Genomic DNA, 17,376 nt, shown 5'->3' with positions numbered 1-17,376 from the left:
GGCCAGAGGAATATTACATTCCATGTCAGCCTTTGGTTTAATTTGGCACCAACTGTTGCTCAAACAAAGCAACGTTGTAAGTGGCAGAGGAAGGGAGAGGAGAAAAATCAACACATTCTTGGAAATAAGATGTGGCTTTTGCTTTGACTATTTTGTGTTTTTTCTTCAGCCACAGAAACATTTCTTTGCTCTCAGGCTCACAACGAAAATCCCTTCCAGGACGTGGTACAAACCTAAGCTTCAGAGAAAACTTCCATTTAAGATGACAAGGAGTTAGCAAGACTTTCCTTGATACTTGTTTGTTTTAATAAGAGAACCCCTCAGATAGTGTTTAGCCTAGGAAGAAAGCTTTGCACAGACTTAGAGTCCCCCTCACCCTCATTTCCTGTAGCTATGGCAAATGTGGTACTCTAAAAGTTGATGTCTGTTCTATTTCCTGACGACCTTGCCTCAGTGTTTAGAAGTGTATAGATGTATCATTTACCCTTTCTTTCCATGTATTTATGCGTTAGGCTTTTCTAATTTTAGGATGCAATTTTAGCATAAAGACTGGCAGTGCAATAATTCATTCTCCAGTAGTTGCTCTCTTGGACCTCAGACATCTGGCATGATGCTATAGGAACTGGTCCTAGGTCAATATTCAAACCACAGGGAAGCTCTGTGTGACCAAGTTAATGGAATTTTCCTGTTTCCTGGGTCTGTGGTATGTTTAAAGCAAAATTGCAAGCAGAAAACTTCAAGCATCACCTCTCCTTCACTTTTGTATGACTTTGTGCAATAGCAGTACAGTAAAGTCTCACTTATGATGTTAAGCTTGTGTCAGTGATGATGTGGTGGGTTGGACAGGAACTGATATTATCTTCTTCTCCCAGCCCTGTGGAGATAACAGTCACTCAACACCCAGTCTCTTCCCTCAAAGAGCTTACTTAACGCTCTGTGTTGTAACAGTATAGACCAACCTCTCCACAATACCTAACATGCAATCATGGGGCTACCTACATACATGATTTAATAGGAAGAAAATACTACCCCTTCATACTTGAAAAGACATCTGTAATTTATTAGGAAAATCCATTGTAAGTTTATGTGTTAACTTGTTTTTGGTTGAAACATCAGTGCTCTGGGGGTCATCATCCAGATAAAGCAGCATACAAATCTACAGCGTTGTCAGTGTTAGATATCAACTCAGATTTCTTAGGGGTAACTTTTTTTCTCATATGGTATATTTTTTTTATGGAGGGAGCAAGAAGGCCCAGAGAAAGTTTCACAAAGTATGTAGTTTCCACTAAATGGAAAATGGAGTCTTCACACCCAACACTGATCTTCTTTTCTCCTTGGTTACATCATCTCTCCTGTATTTCCAGAAAGATGAATGCTGGGGATTGGGCTGAAGTCCCTGAGTAAAATGGGAGACCAAGATGCCTACACCACTTCATTAATTCATTTGTATTTTTTTTGTAAATGTGTTTGAACCTAACTAGATGAAAAAGACATCCCTATCCTGAGGTTTCTATGAGAAGTAAATGACCTATTTAAATTGAGGGCAATTTGAATGGCTCATTTGGTCACTCTTGAAGCTTACAAGGTGCCAGAAAGCAGGAAACAATGGATATCTATAACGTCTAAGCTCATTTATTTTTTTTCCCCTTGATGAGAGGCATAGAATTAACTTGGGCAAAACACTTGCACATACATCCTTTCTGAAATAGACATCCCCATTTTACAGATGTGTCAAGGAACTTAAAATATCCTTTAAGGCTCTGCTGATTTGCATAATCCACATTTTCTAGGCCTTTCAACTGTCTGGAGACTTGTCTTCACATTTAACCATTCCTAAAGTAAAGCCCGGAACAAAAAGAGCCTCTGCTTTTATCATCAGCATTTAGGAGGCCATGGAAAGGGCTTTTTAAAACCCAGGGTTGCCTCTGGACATATGAGACAGGATACTTTTTGTTGATTCATTCCCATCCTGTAAGCAGTTTAACTCCTTAGGAACACATAATCTCAAGTTCTAGAATTTGTCTAGGGCAGACACCCCACAACCAAATACCATAGGCAGCTTGTATAATAGAGGAGGAGATTGGAAAGCACAGTCATCTCTGGTTTTGGCTTTGCTATTAACTGTGTGACTTTCAATTTCAACATTTAAAAGGGAGTCACATTTACCTGGCCATCTCCATAACACTTTTACTTTTTAAAAGTTCGCAGCTAATATCTGAACTTACATTCAGTATTAGTAATTAGAAAACATTTTCCCTCAACTTTCCAATTAGAGGATAAGAAAGGGATAATGGAGATCTGTAAACTCCAGTTTTGGAATTCTTCCAACAAGTGATTATTCCCTGCAATCCATAAGAATGTTCAAAAATTCAAAAGCGCAAGAATGAGAAGAAAAAAATTAGCCTAATTCCACCGCTCCGGCAAATTTTACGTTTCCTTTCAGTTCTGAAAAACGTATGACTTTGCAATGCGCTGGGTTCTCTTTGGAAATATATCTCTTATGGGTATTTTGCCATGTAATAAAACAGTCTTGGGTCACTTTTAACCTCTTTTCATTCCTTTCCTTCTTTCTAGGAAACCAGGGGTTGGCCAAGCCGAATATCAGGGGGCTGCTGGCGTTGCTGGCGATAAAAACAATGTGACCAAGCTATAAGGTCAGGGGACGGGCGGGGCGGGAAAGATTCTTTGAGAGAAAAACCAAGCACCACTTGAAGATCCAAGAAATTTCCGGCACTAGAACCTTTGCATGTAGTTTTCGGTAACTTTCGGCAGGGGGCTCTCGGAAATTGAAGTCGTCACTTTCCGGACAGCATCCCGGACTCAACCCTCTAGAAAACAGTAGTGTTTCCGGCTTTTCTCAGTTGTAGCCGCTCGTAAGTTTCCGGCAGTTTCCGGGGAGACTCGGGAACTCCGCGTCTGGCCCGCTGGGTTCCGATCACCCGGTGCTGCGGGGCAGGGTCGTGGGTTAGTCATGGCGTCCCCGTCTCGGAGGCTGCAGACAAAACCAGTCATTACTTGTTTCAAGAGCGTCCTCTTGATCTATACTTTCATCTTCTGGGTGAGAGACGGAGGCTCCCGGGACTGGAGGGGACCCCCGGGCTTGGACGGGGGTTGTGACCCTGAGCGGAGGGAGCTCAGGTCGCGGCAGGGGGGAGGGAAGCGCGGGTGGGGTTTGGGCGGCCGTCCCTATTGGGACCCCGGCGCTGGTGAGGAGTTGCTGGGGCCCGAGTCGAGCTCTGGCATCTCACCCGCGCCGGTATCGGGGAGCCGGAGGCGGGCAGCCTACAGGCTGAGCTGGGACCCAGATGTGCCTAGCGTTCGAATTCCATGCGGAGGGCGGGAGTGCCCAGGGAGGGAGCTACGGAGCGCGCCCGGGTGACCCCGGACCCTTGGAAAGGCAAGGCTAGCCGGCCCTTGGGGGCTTGCTTGCATAATAGTCTCTTTCTTTTCACTGCTTCCTAAGAGGGGAGTATTTCGCAGGTAAGTAGGGTAATGGCTTCAGTCCCGCCAACCTATCCTTGGGCTTGATTTTGTGAACCATCTCTTTGTACCCTGTGTTCATCTCTGAACAGGGGGCGTGGCGGGGTGGGGTAGTTTCTGGAACCCATAGAAACACTTTTTTTTAATTTCCAGGAAGGTTGTCTTCCTCAGGCATGAGTAAAACAGTTAAGGAAGTTTTGATCCCCCGGACAAAGTGTCATAGGCCTGAGTTTACACGAAGAACAGATGTTTAAGAATTTTGTTTAGATAGCTTATCTAGCTGCCCCCAGGTTTTGCCCTGGCTACCTAGTGATCCAGTCTGTGGACTTACCAAGGCCTTTGCTGCGTGCAGATACCCTTTCTACGCCGCTTCTGTCTCCCCTTGTCTGCTTTATCCAAGCCACAGCTCTGTGGCCACAGACTACTAAATCAATTCTCATACCTATTGTTTCTTAACGACCTAGTTGTTTGTGGTTTGGAGATGCTGCTGTAAACAGTGCATAACTTTCTATTCTCTGATTTCCCACAAAGATCACTGGTGTTATTCTTCTTGCCGTTGGCATTTGGGGCAAGCTGAGCCTAGAGAATTATTTTTCCCTTTTAAATGAGAAGGCTACCAATGTCCCCTTCGTGCTCATTGGCACTGGGACTGTCATCATTCTTTTGGGCACCTTCGGCTGTTGTGCTACGTGCCGAGCTTCTGCATGGATGCTAAAACTGGTGAGTCCTTGTTTCCCTTAGAAATGATTCTTGGTTTTAGAAAAGTCTTGTATGTTGTAGGCTTTGTTTCTTGGAACCTGCCATGGCCCTTTATGGTTTTTCCTGTTCCTTATAAAAAGTAGCAGTTCAGCTGCCAGTTTCCACACTTCTGTTGTGTTTTTCCTGCCCTTTTCAATAAAAACGTGCTGAATTGATTGAGCAGACCATTTGTTTGTTTGTTTTTCCATTGACTCCCTTTACAGCTGTGATGTAATTTATGCTGACCTGGACTTTGTTTTTATCTCACAGTATGCAATGTTTCTGACTCTCATTTTTTTGGTCGAACTGGTCGCTGCCATCGTAGGATTTGTGTTCAGATATGAGGTAAGTCTGAATTTGGAAACCTTAATATGCAAAATTTATCCTCTAAGAGGTAAAAGTGGATTAAGTAAAACAGACAACTTTTAATAATTTGAAAATCACTTACAATGATTACAGTGAATAGCTGGCAATAATGTCTTGGAAAAATTCTAGCCCACTTTTAATCTAAAAGAAAATTTAGAAAATTGTTAAGACTGACAATCACCAGAATCACAGGTAACCACGATTACATGTATTTGCAGTCATTTTTCTGCGTATATGAACCTATTATCGTGGACATAGTACAATTTATAACTTTACTGATAGGAAAATATTTAGAACATGCAATTGATGACACAAAATTGATGTCATATTAATAACCAAGCATTTTGAAAAGATTGTACATACTTAATGCAAATCATCAAAACCTTAATATTGAATTAGAAATCAGTATTCCACTGTGTTAAGCCTGGAGCTGGGAAATCAGTCAGTGAGTTTTCCAAAGTAGGGTTTTATAACTAAAAAATTCCATTGGCATCAAATTTGTACTCAGTTTAAAGTAGAGAAAGTTTAGGGGAGGGGAGCTACAGCAGTACGGAGCTGCCACTTGAATAAATATATGCTCCCACAGTACTTTGACCTTGTAGTGCTTAGTCTCTTTTATTGTACTGTTTTGCTTAGTAGTCCTCTCAGCTAAACTACATCTCTTAGAAGACAGAATGGAACCATAGACATTCATTACCATACATGTTGCTGCTTTCAAAGATCTGACCATTGGTCAGATGTGGGAATTTCTTATTTGACCTAGAAATGAAAAGAATTTTCCAGAATCTTTGCTTACTGGTATTGTGTTTCTTTGCTGTAGATTAAGAACAGCTTTAAGAATAATTATGAGAAAGCTTTAAAGCAGTATAACACTACAGGAGATTATAGAAACCATGCAGTAGACAAGATTCAAAGTACGGTAAGTGGTCATCGGTGGCGGCTTCCCAAGAGGAGAGCATTTCTGTCGGGTAGTTCCTGTCAACCAGATGTTGTCCACTTGTACTATATTCTTATTATAATCTTAGATTAGGAGACAATGGAGCTATGTCCTTCGAAAGAAGTGCGGAATGACACTAAGTGACATATCTCCGTGTTCTCCAAGTCATTCTCCTCATATCATGGACCAAGTACTGTTAGTACCAGCTGTTGCAGGGAAGTGCCGCTCGTCCAAAAAATGTCGCACCTGGTGTTAGGAACAAGTGCTAACTCTTGAATTATAATGCCAATTGTGGACAGCCACTTTAAAATGTTAGGATAGAGATCACTGAGTATAAGAAATGTTTTGAGCACAAATTACCATTTAAGATGATAGGTTAAATGACTACAAAATTGTAATGTGAATTATAAATGCTTTTGTTGGATATTTTTCAGTTGCATTGTTGTGGTGTCACCAACTATAGAGATTGGCAGGATACTAACTATTACTCAGAAAAAGGATATCCCAAGAGCTGCTGTAAACATGAAGATTGTTCTCCACAGAGAGATGCAGATAAAGTAAATACGGAAGTAAGGAGCCTTGTAAAATTTTTTGTTCAAAAATATTAACTGAATAAGAGGTGACTCACAATTTTTAAATTTTTGCTCACAATACAATCTGAAATAGGAGGGGCAGCTGTGATTCTCATTGATTAACAGAGGAAACTGAAGTTCAGAAAATTTAGTGACTTGAGTTCACACAACTAGCAAGTAACAATTTTAAATGCCTAATGCAAAGAATGAAACTTCTGTTCCTCAAGCCTTGTGCTTGAAAGGAGACAGGCTTTGATATATGAAAGAGTAAATAATAAAATGATAAAGGCTATGGTGGCTAAAGCTCAACTTCCTGGAGAGAGGTATGATCAAAATATTTATTATTGCTTGTACTGTACTTAATGTTCTTTTTTTGATATCATTAATCTACAATTACATGAGGAACATTATGTTTACTAGGCTCCCCCCTTCACCAAATCCCCCCCACAAAACACATTACAGTCACTGTCCATCAGTGTAGTAAGATGCTATAGAGTCATTACTTGTCTTCTCTGTGTTGCACAGCTGTCCCGGTGCCTTCCCCCACATTATACATGCTAAACGTAGTGCCCCCTTTCTTTATCCCCCCCTTATCCCTCCCTTCCCACCCATCCTCCCCATTCCCTTTCCCTTTGGTAACTGTTAGTCCATTCTTGGGTTCTGTGATTCTGCTGCTGTTTTGTTCCTTCAGTTTTTCCTTTGTTCTTACATTCCAAATATGAGTGAAATCATTTGGTACTTCTCTTTCTCTGCCTGGCTTATTTCACTGAGCATAATACCCCCTAGCTCCATCCATGTTGTTGCAAATGGTAGGATTTGTTTTCTTCTTATGGCTGAATAATATTCCATTGTGTATATGTACCACATTTTCTTTATCCATTTGCCTACTGATGGACATTTAGGTTGCTTCCATATCTTGGCTATTGTAAATAGTGCTGCGATAAACATAGGGGTGCATCTGTCTTTTTCAAACTTGGCTGCTGAATTCTTAGGGAAAATTCCGAGAAGTGGAATTCCTGGGTCAAATGGCATTTCTATTTTGAGCTTTTTGAGGAACCTCCATACTACTTTCCACAATGGTTGAACTAATTTACATTCCCACCAGTAGCATAGGAGGGTTCCCCTTTCTTCACCACCTCGCCAACATTTGTTGTTGTTTGTGTTTTGGATTGTGGTGATCCTTACTGGTGTGAGGTGGTATCTCATTGTGGTTTTAATTTGCATTTCTCTATGACTAGCGATGTGGAGCATCTTTTCATGTGTCTGTTGGCCATCTGAATTTCTTCTTTGGAGAACTGTCTATTCAGCTCCTCTGCCCATTCTTTAATTGGATTATTTGCTTTTTGTTTGTTGAGGTGTGTGAGCTCTTTATATATTTTGGATGTCAAACCTTAATCGGATCTGTCGTTTATAAATATATTCTCCCATACTGTAGGATATCTTTTTGTTCTATTGATGGTGTCCTTTGCTGTACAGAAGCGTTTCAGCTTGATGTAGTCCTGCTTGTTCGTATTTGCTTTTGTTTCCCTTGCCAGGGGAGATATGTTCATGAAGAAGTTGTTCATTATGTCCAAGAGATTTTTGCCTATGTTTTTTTCTAAGAGTTTTATGGTTTCATGACTTACATTCAGGTCTTTGATCCATTTCGAATTTACTTTTGCATATGGGGTTACACAATGATCCAGTTTCATTCTCTTACATGTAGCTGTCCAGTTTTGCCAACACCAGCTGTTGAAGAGGCTCTCATTTACCCATTGTATTTCCATGGCTCCTTTATCGAATATTAATTGACCATATATGTTTGGGTTAATGTTTGGAGTCTCTATTCTGTTCCACTGGTCTGTGGGTCTGTTCTTGTGCCAGTACCAAACTGTCTTAATTACTGTGGCTTTGTAGTAGAGCTTGAAGTTGGGAAGTGAGATTCCCCCCCCCCCCACTTTATTCTTCCTTCTCAGGATTGCTTTGGCTATTTGGGGTATTTGGTGGTTCCATATGAATTTTTGAACTATTTGTTCCAGGTCATTAAAGAATGCTGTTGGTAATTTAATAGGGATTGCATTGAATCTGTAGATTGCTTTGGGCAGGATGGCCATTTTGATGATATTAATACTTCCTAGCCAAGAGCATGGGATGAGTTTCCATTTGTTAGTGTCCTCTTTAATTTCTCTAAAGAGTGTCTTGTAGTTTTCAGGGTATAGGTCTTTCACTTCCTTGGTAAGGTTTATTCCTAGGTATTTTATTCTTTTTGATGCAATTGTGAATGGAATTGTTTTCCTGATTTCTCTTTCTATTAGTTCATTGTTAGTGTATAGGAAAGCCACAGATTTCTGTGTATTAATTTTGTATCCTGGAACTTTGCTGAATTCCGATATTAGTTCTAGTAGTTTTGGAGTGGAGTCTAGGGTTTTTTATGTACAATACATGTCATCTGCAAATAGTGACAGTTTGACTTCTTCTTTACCAATCTGGATTCCTTGTATTTCTTTGTTTTGTCTAATTACCATGGCTTGGACCTCCAGTACTATGTTGAATAAGAGTGGGGAGAGTGGGCATCCCTGTCTTGTTCCCGATCTTAGAGGAAAAGCTTTCAGCTTCTTGCTCTTCAATATGATGTTGGCTGTGGGTTTATCATATATGGCCTTTATTATGTTGAGGTACTTGCCCTCTATACCCATTTTGCTGAGAGTTTTTATCATGAATGGATGTTGAATTTTGTCAAATGCTTTTTTAGCATCTATGGAGATGATCATGTGATTTTTGTCCTTCTTTTTGTTTATATGGTGGATGATGTTGATGGATTTTCGAATGTTGTATCATCCTTGCATCCCTGGGATGAATCCCACTTGGTCATGGTGTACGATTCTCTTGATGTATTTTTTAATTTGCTTTGCTAAAATTTTGTTGAGTATTTTTGCATCTATGGTCATCAGGGATATTGGTCTATAATTTTCTTTTTTGGTGGTGCTTTGCCTGGTTTTGGTATTAGGGTAATGCTGGCTTCATAGAATGAGTTTGGGAGTATTCCCTCCTCTTCTATATTTTGGAAAATTTTAAGGAGAGTGGGTATTATGTCTTCTCTGTATGTCTGATAAAATTCTGAGGTAAATCCATCTGGCCCGGGGGTTTTGTTCTTGGGTAGTTTTTTAATTCCCTCTTCAATTTCGTTACTGGTAATTCGTCTGTTTAGATTTTCTGTTTCTTCCTTGGTCAGTGTTGGAAGGTTGTGTTTTTCTAGGAAGTTGTCCATTGCTTCTAGGTTTTCCAGCTTGTTAGCATATAGGTTTTCATAGTATTCTCTAATAATTCTTTGTATTTCTGTGGGGTCCGTCATAATTTTTCCTTTCTCATCTCTGATTCTGTTGATGTGTGTTGATTCTCTTTTCCTCTTAATAAGTCTGGCTAGAGGCATACCTATTTTGTTTATTTTCTCAAAGAACCAGCTCTTGGTTTCACTGATTTTTTCTATTGTTTTATTCTTCTAAATTTTATTTATTTCTTCTCTGATCTTTATTATGTCCCTCCTTCTGCTGACTTTCGGCCTCATTTGTTCTTCTTTTTCCAAGTTCAATATTTGTGACTTTAGACTATTCATTTGGATTTGTTCTTCCTCTTTAAATATGCCTGGATTCCTATATACTTTCCTCTTAAAACTGCTTTTGCTGCTTCCCACAGAAGTTGGGGCTTTGTGTTGTTGTTGTCATTTGTTTCTATATATTGCTTGATCTCTATTTTAATTTGGTCATTGATCCATTGATTATTTAGGAGCATGTTGTTAAGGCTCCATGTGTTTGTGAGCCTTTTTGCTTTCTTTGTACAATTTATTTCTAGTTTTATACCTTTGTGATCTGAAAAGTTGGTTGGTAGGATTTCAATCTTTTGGAATTTACTGAGGCTCTTTTTGTGGCCTAGTATGTGGTCTATTCTGGAGAATGTTCCATGTGCACTTGAGAAGAATGTGTATCCTGTTGCTTTTGGGTGTAGAGTTGTATAGATGTCTATTAGGTCCATCTGTTCTAGTATGTTGTTCAGTGCCTCTTTGTCCTTACTTCTTATTTTCTGTCTGGTGGATCTGTCCTTTGGAGTGAGTGGTGTGTTGAAGTCTCCTAAAATGAATGCATTGCATTCTATTTTCTCCTTTAATTCTGTTAGTATTTGTTTCACATATGTTGGTGCTCCTGTATTGGGTGTATATGTATTTATAATGGTTATATCCTCTTGTTGGACTGGCCCCTTTATCATTATGTAATGTCCTTCTTTATCTCTTGTTACTTTCTTTGTTTGAAGCCTATTTTGTCTGATACTAGTACTGCAACACCTGCTTTTTTCTCCCTCTTGTTTGCATTAAACATCTTTTTCCATACCTTGACTTTTATTCTGTGCATGTCTTTGGGTTTGAGGTGAGTCTCTTGGAGGCTCATCTAGATGGCTCTTGCTTTTTTATCCATTCTATTACTCTGTGTCTTTTGATTGGTGCATTCAGTCCATTTAAATTTAGGGTGATTATTGAAAGATACATATTTATTGCCATTGCAGGCTTTAGATTCGTGGTTACCAAAGGTTCAAGGTTAGCTTCTTTACTATCTTACCATCTAACTTACCTCGCTTATTGAGCTATTATTAACACAGTCTGATGATTCTTTATTTCTCTCCCTTCTTATTCCTCCTCCTCCATTCTTTATATGCTAGGTGTTTTATTTTGTGCTCCTTTGTGTTTCCTTTGACTTCTTTTGTGAGTAGTTGATTTTATTTTTAGCCTTTAGTTAGTATTTGGTTGGTCTGCTTTCTTTGCTGTGATTTTATTTTCTCTGGTGACATCTATTTAGCCTAAGGAATGCTACCATCTAGAGCAGTCCCTCTAGATTACCCTGTAGAGGTAGTTTGTAGGAGGCAAATCCCTCAAATTTTGCTTGTCTGGGAATTGTTTAATCCCTCCTTCATATTTAAATGATGATTGTGCTGGATACAGTATCCTTGGTTCAAGGCCCTTCTGTTTCATTGCATTAAATATATCATGCCATTCTCTTCTGGCCTGTAAGGTTTCTGTTGAGAAGTCTGATGATAGCCTGATGGGTTTTCCTTTGTAGGTGACTTTTTTTCTCTCTCTGGCTGCTTTTAATCCTCTTTCCCTGTCCTTGATTTTTGCCATTTTAATTATTATGTGTCTTGGTGTTGTCCTCCTTGGGTCCCATCTCTTCAGAGTTCTGTGTGCTTCCGTAGTCTGAGCAACTATTTCCTCCCCCAGTTTGGGGAAGTTCTCAGCAATTATTTTTTCAAATACACTTTCTCTCCCCTTTGCTCTCTCTTCTTCTTCTGGTACCCCTATAATGTGGATATTGTTCCGTTTGGATTGGTCACACAATTCTCTTAATATTGTTTCATTCTTGGAGATCCTTTTCTCTCTCTCTGTGTCAGCTTCTCTGTGTTCCTGTTCTCTGATTTCTGTTCCATTAATAGCCTCTTGCACCTTGTCCCATCTGCTTTTAAGTCCTTCCAGAGATTGTTTTATTTCTGTATTCTCCCTCCCAACTTTATCCCTTAGCTTTTGCATTTTTCTCTGCAGCTCCATCAGCATGGTTATGACCTTTATTTTGAATTCTTTTTCAGGAAGATTAGTTAAATCTATCTCCCCAGGTTCCCTCTCAGGGCATGTCTGGGTTATTCTTGTCTGTATCAAATTCTTCTGCCTTTTCATGGCTATAGAGGTAGTTGTAGGCAGTTGGCAGTATATCAGCTGGGAGAACAAAGTCCCTTCCTGTTTGCCTGTAGCCTTCCTTCCTTTGAGAACAGCAACCCCTAGCAGTCTGTGCTGGGCAGCTGCTCAGTGACCGGGCCTCTGAGTCTGGCCCGGGCGGCTGCAGAGGATGCTCTGTGTGGCTTCTGTGGGCTTGGTTGCTCTCAGGCTGCTCCCCTGCTATGGTTGTGCCGTGCCAGAGGGGGAATGGGCGGGAGGCTGTTTATCACTGTGAGGGGCCTCAGAGCTGCTCTGCCGCCCAGGGGGTTAGGGCACCCGGACTTCCCCGGGATTTCCAGCTGCTGTACTGAGTGTGCTGGGATGCTTCCTTCCAGCTGGGAGTCTCCTGTCCCTTTAAGACTTTCAAAAAGCACTTGCTTTTCTTTTGTCCCAGGGGCGCCGGCTGTGGGAACCCGCTCACAGGTTTTACTGTCCTGTTTCCCTAGCATCCAGCACACCAAGCACTGTGTGTCTGCGCTCCTGGTGCAGATGACTAGGGCTAGGTATTTAGCAGTCCTGGGCTCCCACTCCCTCCCCGCTTTGACTCCTCTCCTCCCCGCCGGGGAGCTGGGGTGGGGGTCATGCTTGGGTCCCGCTGGGCCGCGGCTTGTATCTTACCCCCTTCGTGAGGTGCTGGGTTCTCACAGGTGTAGATGTAGCCTGGCTGTTGTACTGTATCTTCTGGTCTTTCTTTTAGGAATAGTTGTATTTGTTGTATTTTCGAAAATATATATGGTTTTGGGAGGAGATTTCCGCTGCTGTACTCATGCTGCCATCTTGGCTCCTCCTTAATGTTCTTTTTTCTCTCATGTTAGGGTTGTTTTATAAAGGTGATGACCATTATAGAGTCAGAAATGGGAGTTGTTGCTGGAATCTCCTTTGGAGTTGCTGGTTTCCAGGTAAGTCCTTGTAGGTTGGAAATGTTTCATCATTCTTGTAGGGCTTCGTTTTATTTTCGGAGAAGCCACATTTTTGACAAAACTCAGTTGCTCCTCTGAAACATATGTAGTCAGTCATTTTGATCGGGTCTTTATTTAGCTTTGTTTTATTCGGGAGGGGATCTTTTGTTATTTTCATTCCAATTTTTGATATCTTGGATCCACAGCTGCAGATGAGAGTAGTTTATTTATTTATTTATTTATTTATTTATTTATTATTTATTCTCATTTTACTTGTCCCTCTTCCCATGCCGATTGTGCCGTGAAACTGTAAAATGCAAGACTTAAAATTAACTCCTAACAGTACACATACTTTGAAAGCAGTTAACTGTGGAAAGAGGCCAACTTCCCTGCATGATAGTTCATTAATTAAATGAAACATGAGCTGGATAGGAACCTTGTGTTGCTCTGCAGGCACTCAGGATTCTGAGCATTACAGGATCTTTCTTTCTTGGGCTGCAGCTGTCTGATGAGCTGCATATAAGTTCCAGCCTACTAACATTTAGATCATACAACCCCACATTCAGTATGTGCCTATTATTTTGGGTATGCTGTATTGTGGGGCAAGTTGTATTTCCTGAGTTGTGCTGCTTCTTACTGTAGCATGAAAAGTTTGTATTGTGGCTGTAAACATACACAGAGATGGGTTTTTTTTCTTAACTTCATTTTGACCTATGTAATTTATTTTGGAAACCTAGGCTTAATTTGTATCCAATGTAGCAGGCATAGCTATGTCTGAATTTGTACTGTCTAATAGCTACTGGCCACCTTTGAAAGGTTCTGATTATTAAGGACAAATAGTGCTCAGAAGCCCCATGTGGCTAGTGGCTACCGTGCTGGACAACACAGATATTATAGAACATTTCCATCATTGCAGTATTGCTAGACCCTCCAAGAAAACCTCTACCCTCATAGATGCAGTTTCCTTGATGAGATGCCGATTTTAAGCTATGTCCTTTTTGTTCTGATAACTGAGAGGAAGAGGAAGAAAAGTTTCCCTGAAACTTAATGACATTTAGAGTTTTCCTTGAGTGATTTTTGTTAGTAACAGTTGTAAAATTCTGGGTCACAGTAAAAGTAAAATTTCACTTAACATTCTTTGAATGTGATCAAGGTACTGCAGAGTATCAAACTGTTTAGGAAATCAGTAAATAAGAAGTGAAAGGAGAGTATATCTGTATTCTGATGTCTTTAAGCACTTTTGTGTGTGTGTGTGTGTGTGCTTGTTTAATTTTGTTTGTATTTTATTTTCAGCTGATTGGGATCTTTCTAGCCTACTGTCTCTCTCGTGCCATAACAAATAACCAGTATGAGATAGTGTAGCCAGTAAATTATGGACTTCCTCCTCTCCAGCTTGCAGGTATGTCCATTTTGGCCCTCAGCTCTGTCAGTTGGTGCTGACTGCAGGTTGCTCACATGAGGGATGGACTGAGTTTGCCAAGGTCTTGTCCAGCAGTGCATTCGAATCTTGTTGGTGCCATGTTAGCCCTGCAGAGGCAGATCAGGTCTCTTAAGTACAAAGCCTGGCCAAAAAGGACAGAAAGAGCCTCTCTAGGTTTACCTACACATGTCAGCCTAAGGATCCTAAGTGGTCCCCTTTCTAACAAATTTGGACCTCTAGTGATGAGAAATGAAGAATCTCAATAGTGACTTTACTCATGAGGCTCCCTGGCAAGTACACTCTGCTCTGCATATTTTCCTTAGTCTTTTACCTAGTTCACATTTACCACAGTCCTCTGGAGGACTGTTCTTAGGGCTATAAACATATCTAGCCTAATCCAGAACCAGATTTCTGGGAACTGTGGGTTTCAGTAAAGTCAGAATTTGTGTGGTAAAATGTGAAAACTGTTCCTGCCTGAATCAATCCTTAGGGCATCCTTGAATTTTCGTTGAGCCACTGACTGGGAACACATGTGGAATATTTGCAAGTGAATACAGATATTGACATTTGGGTTAAAATTAACTGTTTTTCTTTAATTTTAGGATATTTACACTGCCCCCTGTGAACTTTGAGATTGCCTGGTTGGAAGACTGCCTGATTCTACTTACCAATAGACTGAAAAACTACATCAATAGTCTGATTCAATCAGGACATTTTTTCCGTATATGTCCACCTTTTGTCCCATTCATATTAGATGGTTGAAACCCCCATAGCACTCTCTGAAACACTGGAAGAGCTAGTAAATGTAAATGAAGAAATACTATGTTCCGCTTGACATATCTGTGGGGTGTTTGAAAGGCAGTGGGAATTTGCTATTTTAATGGAGTGTTATAAAATGGAAAATTGACCCCTCTGAATTTGCTACTGATGTGGTGTGATAGTAAATTGACCTCTGTGAACTGGCCCCTTGCCAGCTAAGGATATCTGGTTTGATCATATAATCTGCATCAAGAAGTTCTGATGTTTTCATTAGTCTTTGTTCTGCTGATAGGCAGAGTCGCAGTGTGTAATTTAACTCTGGCCAGTATTTGGATGTCACCCATCATTAGAGGTGCCAGATGGTGGTAACTGTCCCTGAACTAACACACCCAAGAATTAGGCACTGCCAGTGTTTTGTGACACATCGGGTTGCAGCACACTTAACACTTGACATTTCTTTGCCTCCAAATGAAGTTGTTTATACTGATGTTTATATTTCCCTATTGTTTGAAAGGTTCTAGCTATTTCTTAATGGTGTTGAAATTATTGTACTTTACTTGGGAATTTTAAAGCAACTCATATTCATTAGCTTGAGCTGGTACTTCCTTGCCAGGTTGATATGACTTGTCAATAGCACGGTCAGTTTTAATAGTCAGTTTTGGTTTGGGGCTTTGATTAATAAATGCAGATCTTTTATGCAATAAATACGGTTTTCCTCTAAACTCATGTTTAAATTGGCTTTTAGAAAAATCTGCTGGGATGGTTGTTTGCCACTGAGAAAGCTAAGCCCCACATTTCTATGCAGAGTACAGTTTTAGATAGGAAATACAAAACTAAGGTCTTGACTCTGTGTCATTAAAAATCCCTGTTTACAAAACTATTCCCTGTGAAAGGATTACATTCTTTATTATGAAATAGCATATGCTTAACATTCTGCTAGAGATTAGACCTTTCTGATTGTGTAGTTTATAGTAAGAAGTTCAGATAGGGAGAGTTGTAACCTGTGCCCTCAGGGTAGTAAGGAAATTAATTACAAATTGAGTTGAAATGGGGAAATCTTTTCTTTGGATTTGGGCTTCTTTATACGTCCATTAGTAGAAGATAGCTCATTTCTGATTGCCATATATCTGCACAGTCCTGGAATTTGGTGATAAGCGGGTGTCAATCAGTTATAAAAGTAGACAAAAAATACAAATGAGATTGATGACTTTTGGGTACACATTTTAAAATGCTTGGAGTTACTGCAGAAAGACATTCTCCATCAAAACATTTGACAGGGGTAACTTGTGACATAATGTAGAGTGATAGAACAGTTGAAAAATAGTGACTTTCAACATTTTTGGCTATTAGGATTAGTGAAGCTAAAGAAGAAAGATTTCAAGGATAATCACAGCAATTTTCAAATAGGTATATTTTTCAGTAGGGTGGTTCAGAAGCTTTTAAAATTTTAAGTAGTTTTTTTAAGTTAAAAAGTCTCCCTTATTATTAAAAAAAAACAGAAAATATGGAAAGTAGAAAAAGAAAAAACATACCACCCTAAAGGTTGGTTGGTGTATTTATTTTTAAGGTGGGTTTGTTTTGGATGGCCAGTTACAAAAGTCCCTTAGAGCTACTGTGTGCGTGTGCACACTGGGGTGTAAAATTCACCTCCACCTTCGATGTGCCAAAGGTATCCTGTGGGTTGTCTCACTTCCAGACACCAGATTGCTTTCTGCAAGGCAGCTCCAGACTCCACTTTGAGAAGCAGGGCTCCACAGTATATTGTTTGAAAGTGTGGAAAGCTTGGCCGCTTTGGCCTGTTCCTGTTGGGGGGCTGAGTTTATGCTCTAGGCATCAAACTTCTGTGGATACCTAATCCATCGTATAAATATGTCTGTTTTTCCTCAGAGCTCACACAGGATTCTTTGAGCCTTGATGTCTTTAACCTTCTGTCAGAATCCAAGTTGATGCTTCGCCAGCGATGCGGCCAACCAAACTGGTTGGTTGACTCATGAGAAGCAAAGCAGTATATCATTTCTTTTTTTTCGGAACTGAGGAAACTTTGTTTGGTTCCTTTGAACTATTCTGTGTGGGCTTTTGTTTGTACTTGTAGAAGAAAATCTAACACAAGGTATAAATACCAATTTTGCTTTTCCTCAGAGCACACATAAGAAACATTGAGATTTTTGCTTTTTTAAGTTTCCTGCCCTTGGAGGTTGGCACTTTGCATGTTTGCCTGTGTTGTGGCCAACTCAACTTTTTTTAATTCAAAAAGGCAAAGAAAAGGCTGATATGTCAGAAAAGAATACATAAACTGAAATGGGGAAATGAGCCTTTCAGTCTAAAACTTCACCTGGATTCCTTGTGAGAGGAAAGCCATTATGACTTAATTATGGCTTCTCTATTAGCTACCCCTACCCCATGGAGCTTAGTCGAGTTCAGCACTTGTAAGAACGCAGCAAATGCTAATGAAGTAAATGAATGAGTGAGTGAAT

At 40.2% G+C, this 17,376-nt stretch overlaps 1 protein-coding gene across 2 annotated transcripts; it reads left to right on the top strand.

Moving 5' to 3' along the window:
• Positions 1 to 2,837: 2,837 nt before the first annotated feature.
• TSPAN6 (tetraspanin 6) lies at positions 2,838 to 15,624 on the top strand. 2 transcript variants are annotated; one of them, XR_005031588.2, is made up of 8 exons: positions 2,838 to 3,058; positions 4,012 to 4,200; positions 4,489 to 4,563; positions 5,405 to 5,503; positions 5,956 to 6,090; positions 6,188 to 6,270; positions 12,640 to 12,723; positions 14,017 to 14,064. XR_005031588.2 is itself a non-coding variant. In XM_036919638.2 (8 exons), exons 1-7 carry the CDS (start codon positions 2,972 to 2,974, stop codon positions 14,083 to 14,085), a joined length of 738 nt encoding a protein of 245 aa, XP_036775533.1. In that variant the 5' UTR covers positions 2,841 to 2,971; the 3' UTR covers positions 14,086 to 14,122; positions 14,746 to 15,624. The 2 variants fall into 2 exon arrangements, 1 of the variants encoding a protein (XP_036775533.1); XM_036919638.2 differs by lacking the exon at positions 6,188 to 6,270 and adding an exon at positions 14,746 to 15,624 and having other exon boundaries at positions 2,841 to 3,058; positions 14,017 to 14,122.
• The last annotated feature ends 1,752 nt before the right edge of the window (positions 15,625 to 17,376 follow it).

Source organism: Manis pentadactyla, chromosome X (assembly GCF_030020395.1).
Source record: "Manis pentadactyla isolate mManPen7 chromosome X, mManPen7.hap1, whole genome shotgun sequence".
Classification (NCBI taxonomy): domain Eukaryota; kingdom Metazoa; phylum Chordata; class Mammalia; order Pholidota; family Manidae; genus Manis; species Manis pentadactyla.
This window is presented reverse-complemented; position numbering and strand designations above follow the sequence as displayed.

What these genes read in the sequence shown, in the direction of transcription:
- TSPAN6 (XM_036919638.2), top strand. Translation starts at nt 2,972, where the DNA reads ATGGCGTCCCCGTCTCGGAGGCTGCAGACAAAACCAGTCATTACTTGT. An exon ending in TCTATACTTTCATCTTCTGG is followed by an intron (nt 3,059 to 4,011) that starts GTGAGAGACGGA and finishes TTTCCCACAAAG; the next exon opens with ATCACTGGTGTTATTCTTCT. An exon ending in TTGGAGTTGCTGGTTTCCAG is followed by an intron (nt 12,724 to 14,016) that starts GTAAGTCCTTGT and finishes TTTTATTTTCAG; the next exon opens with CTGATTGGGATCTTTCTAGC.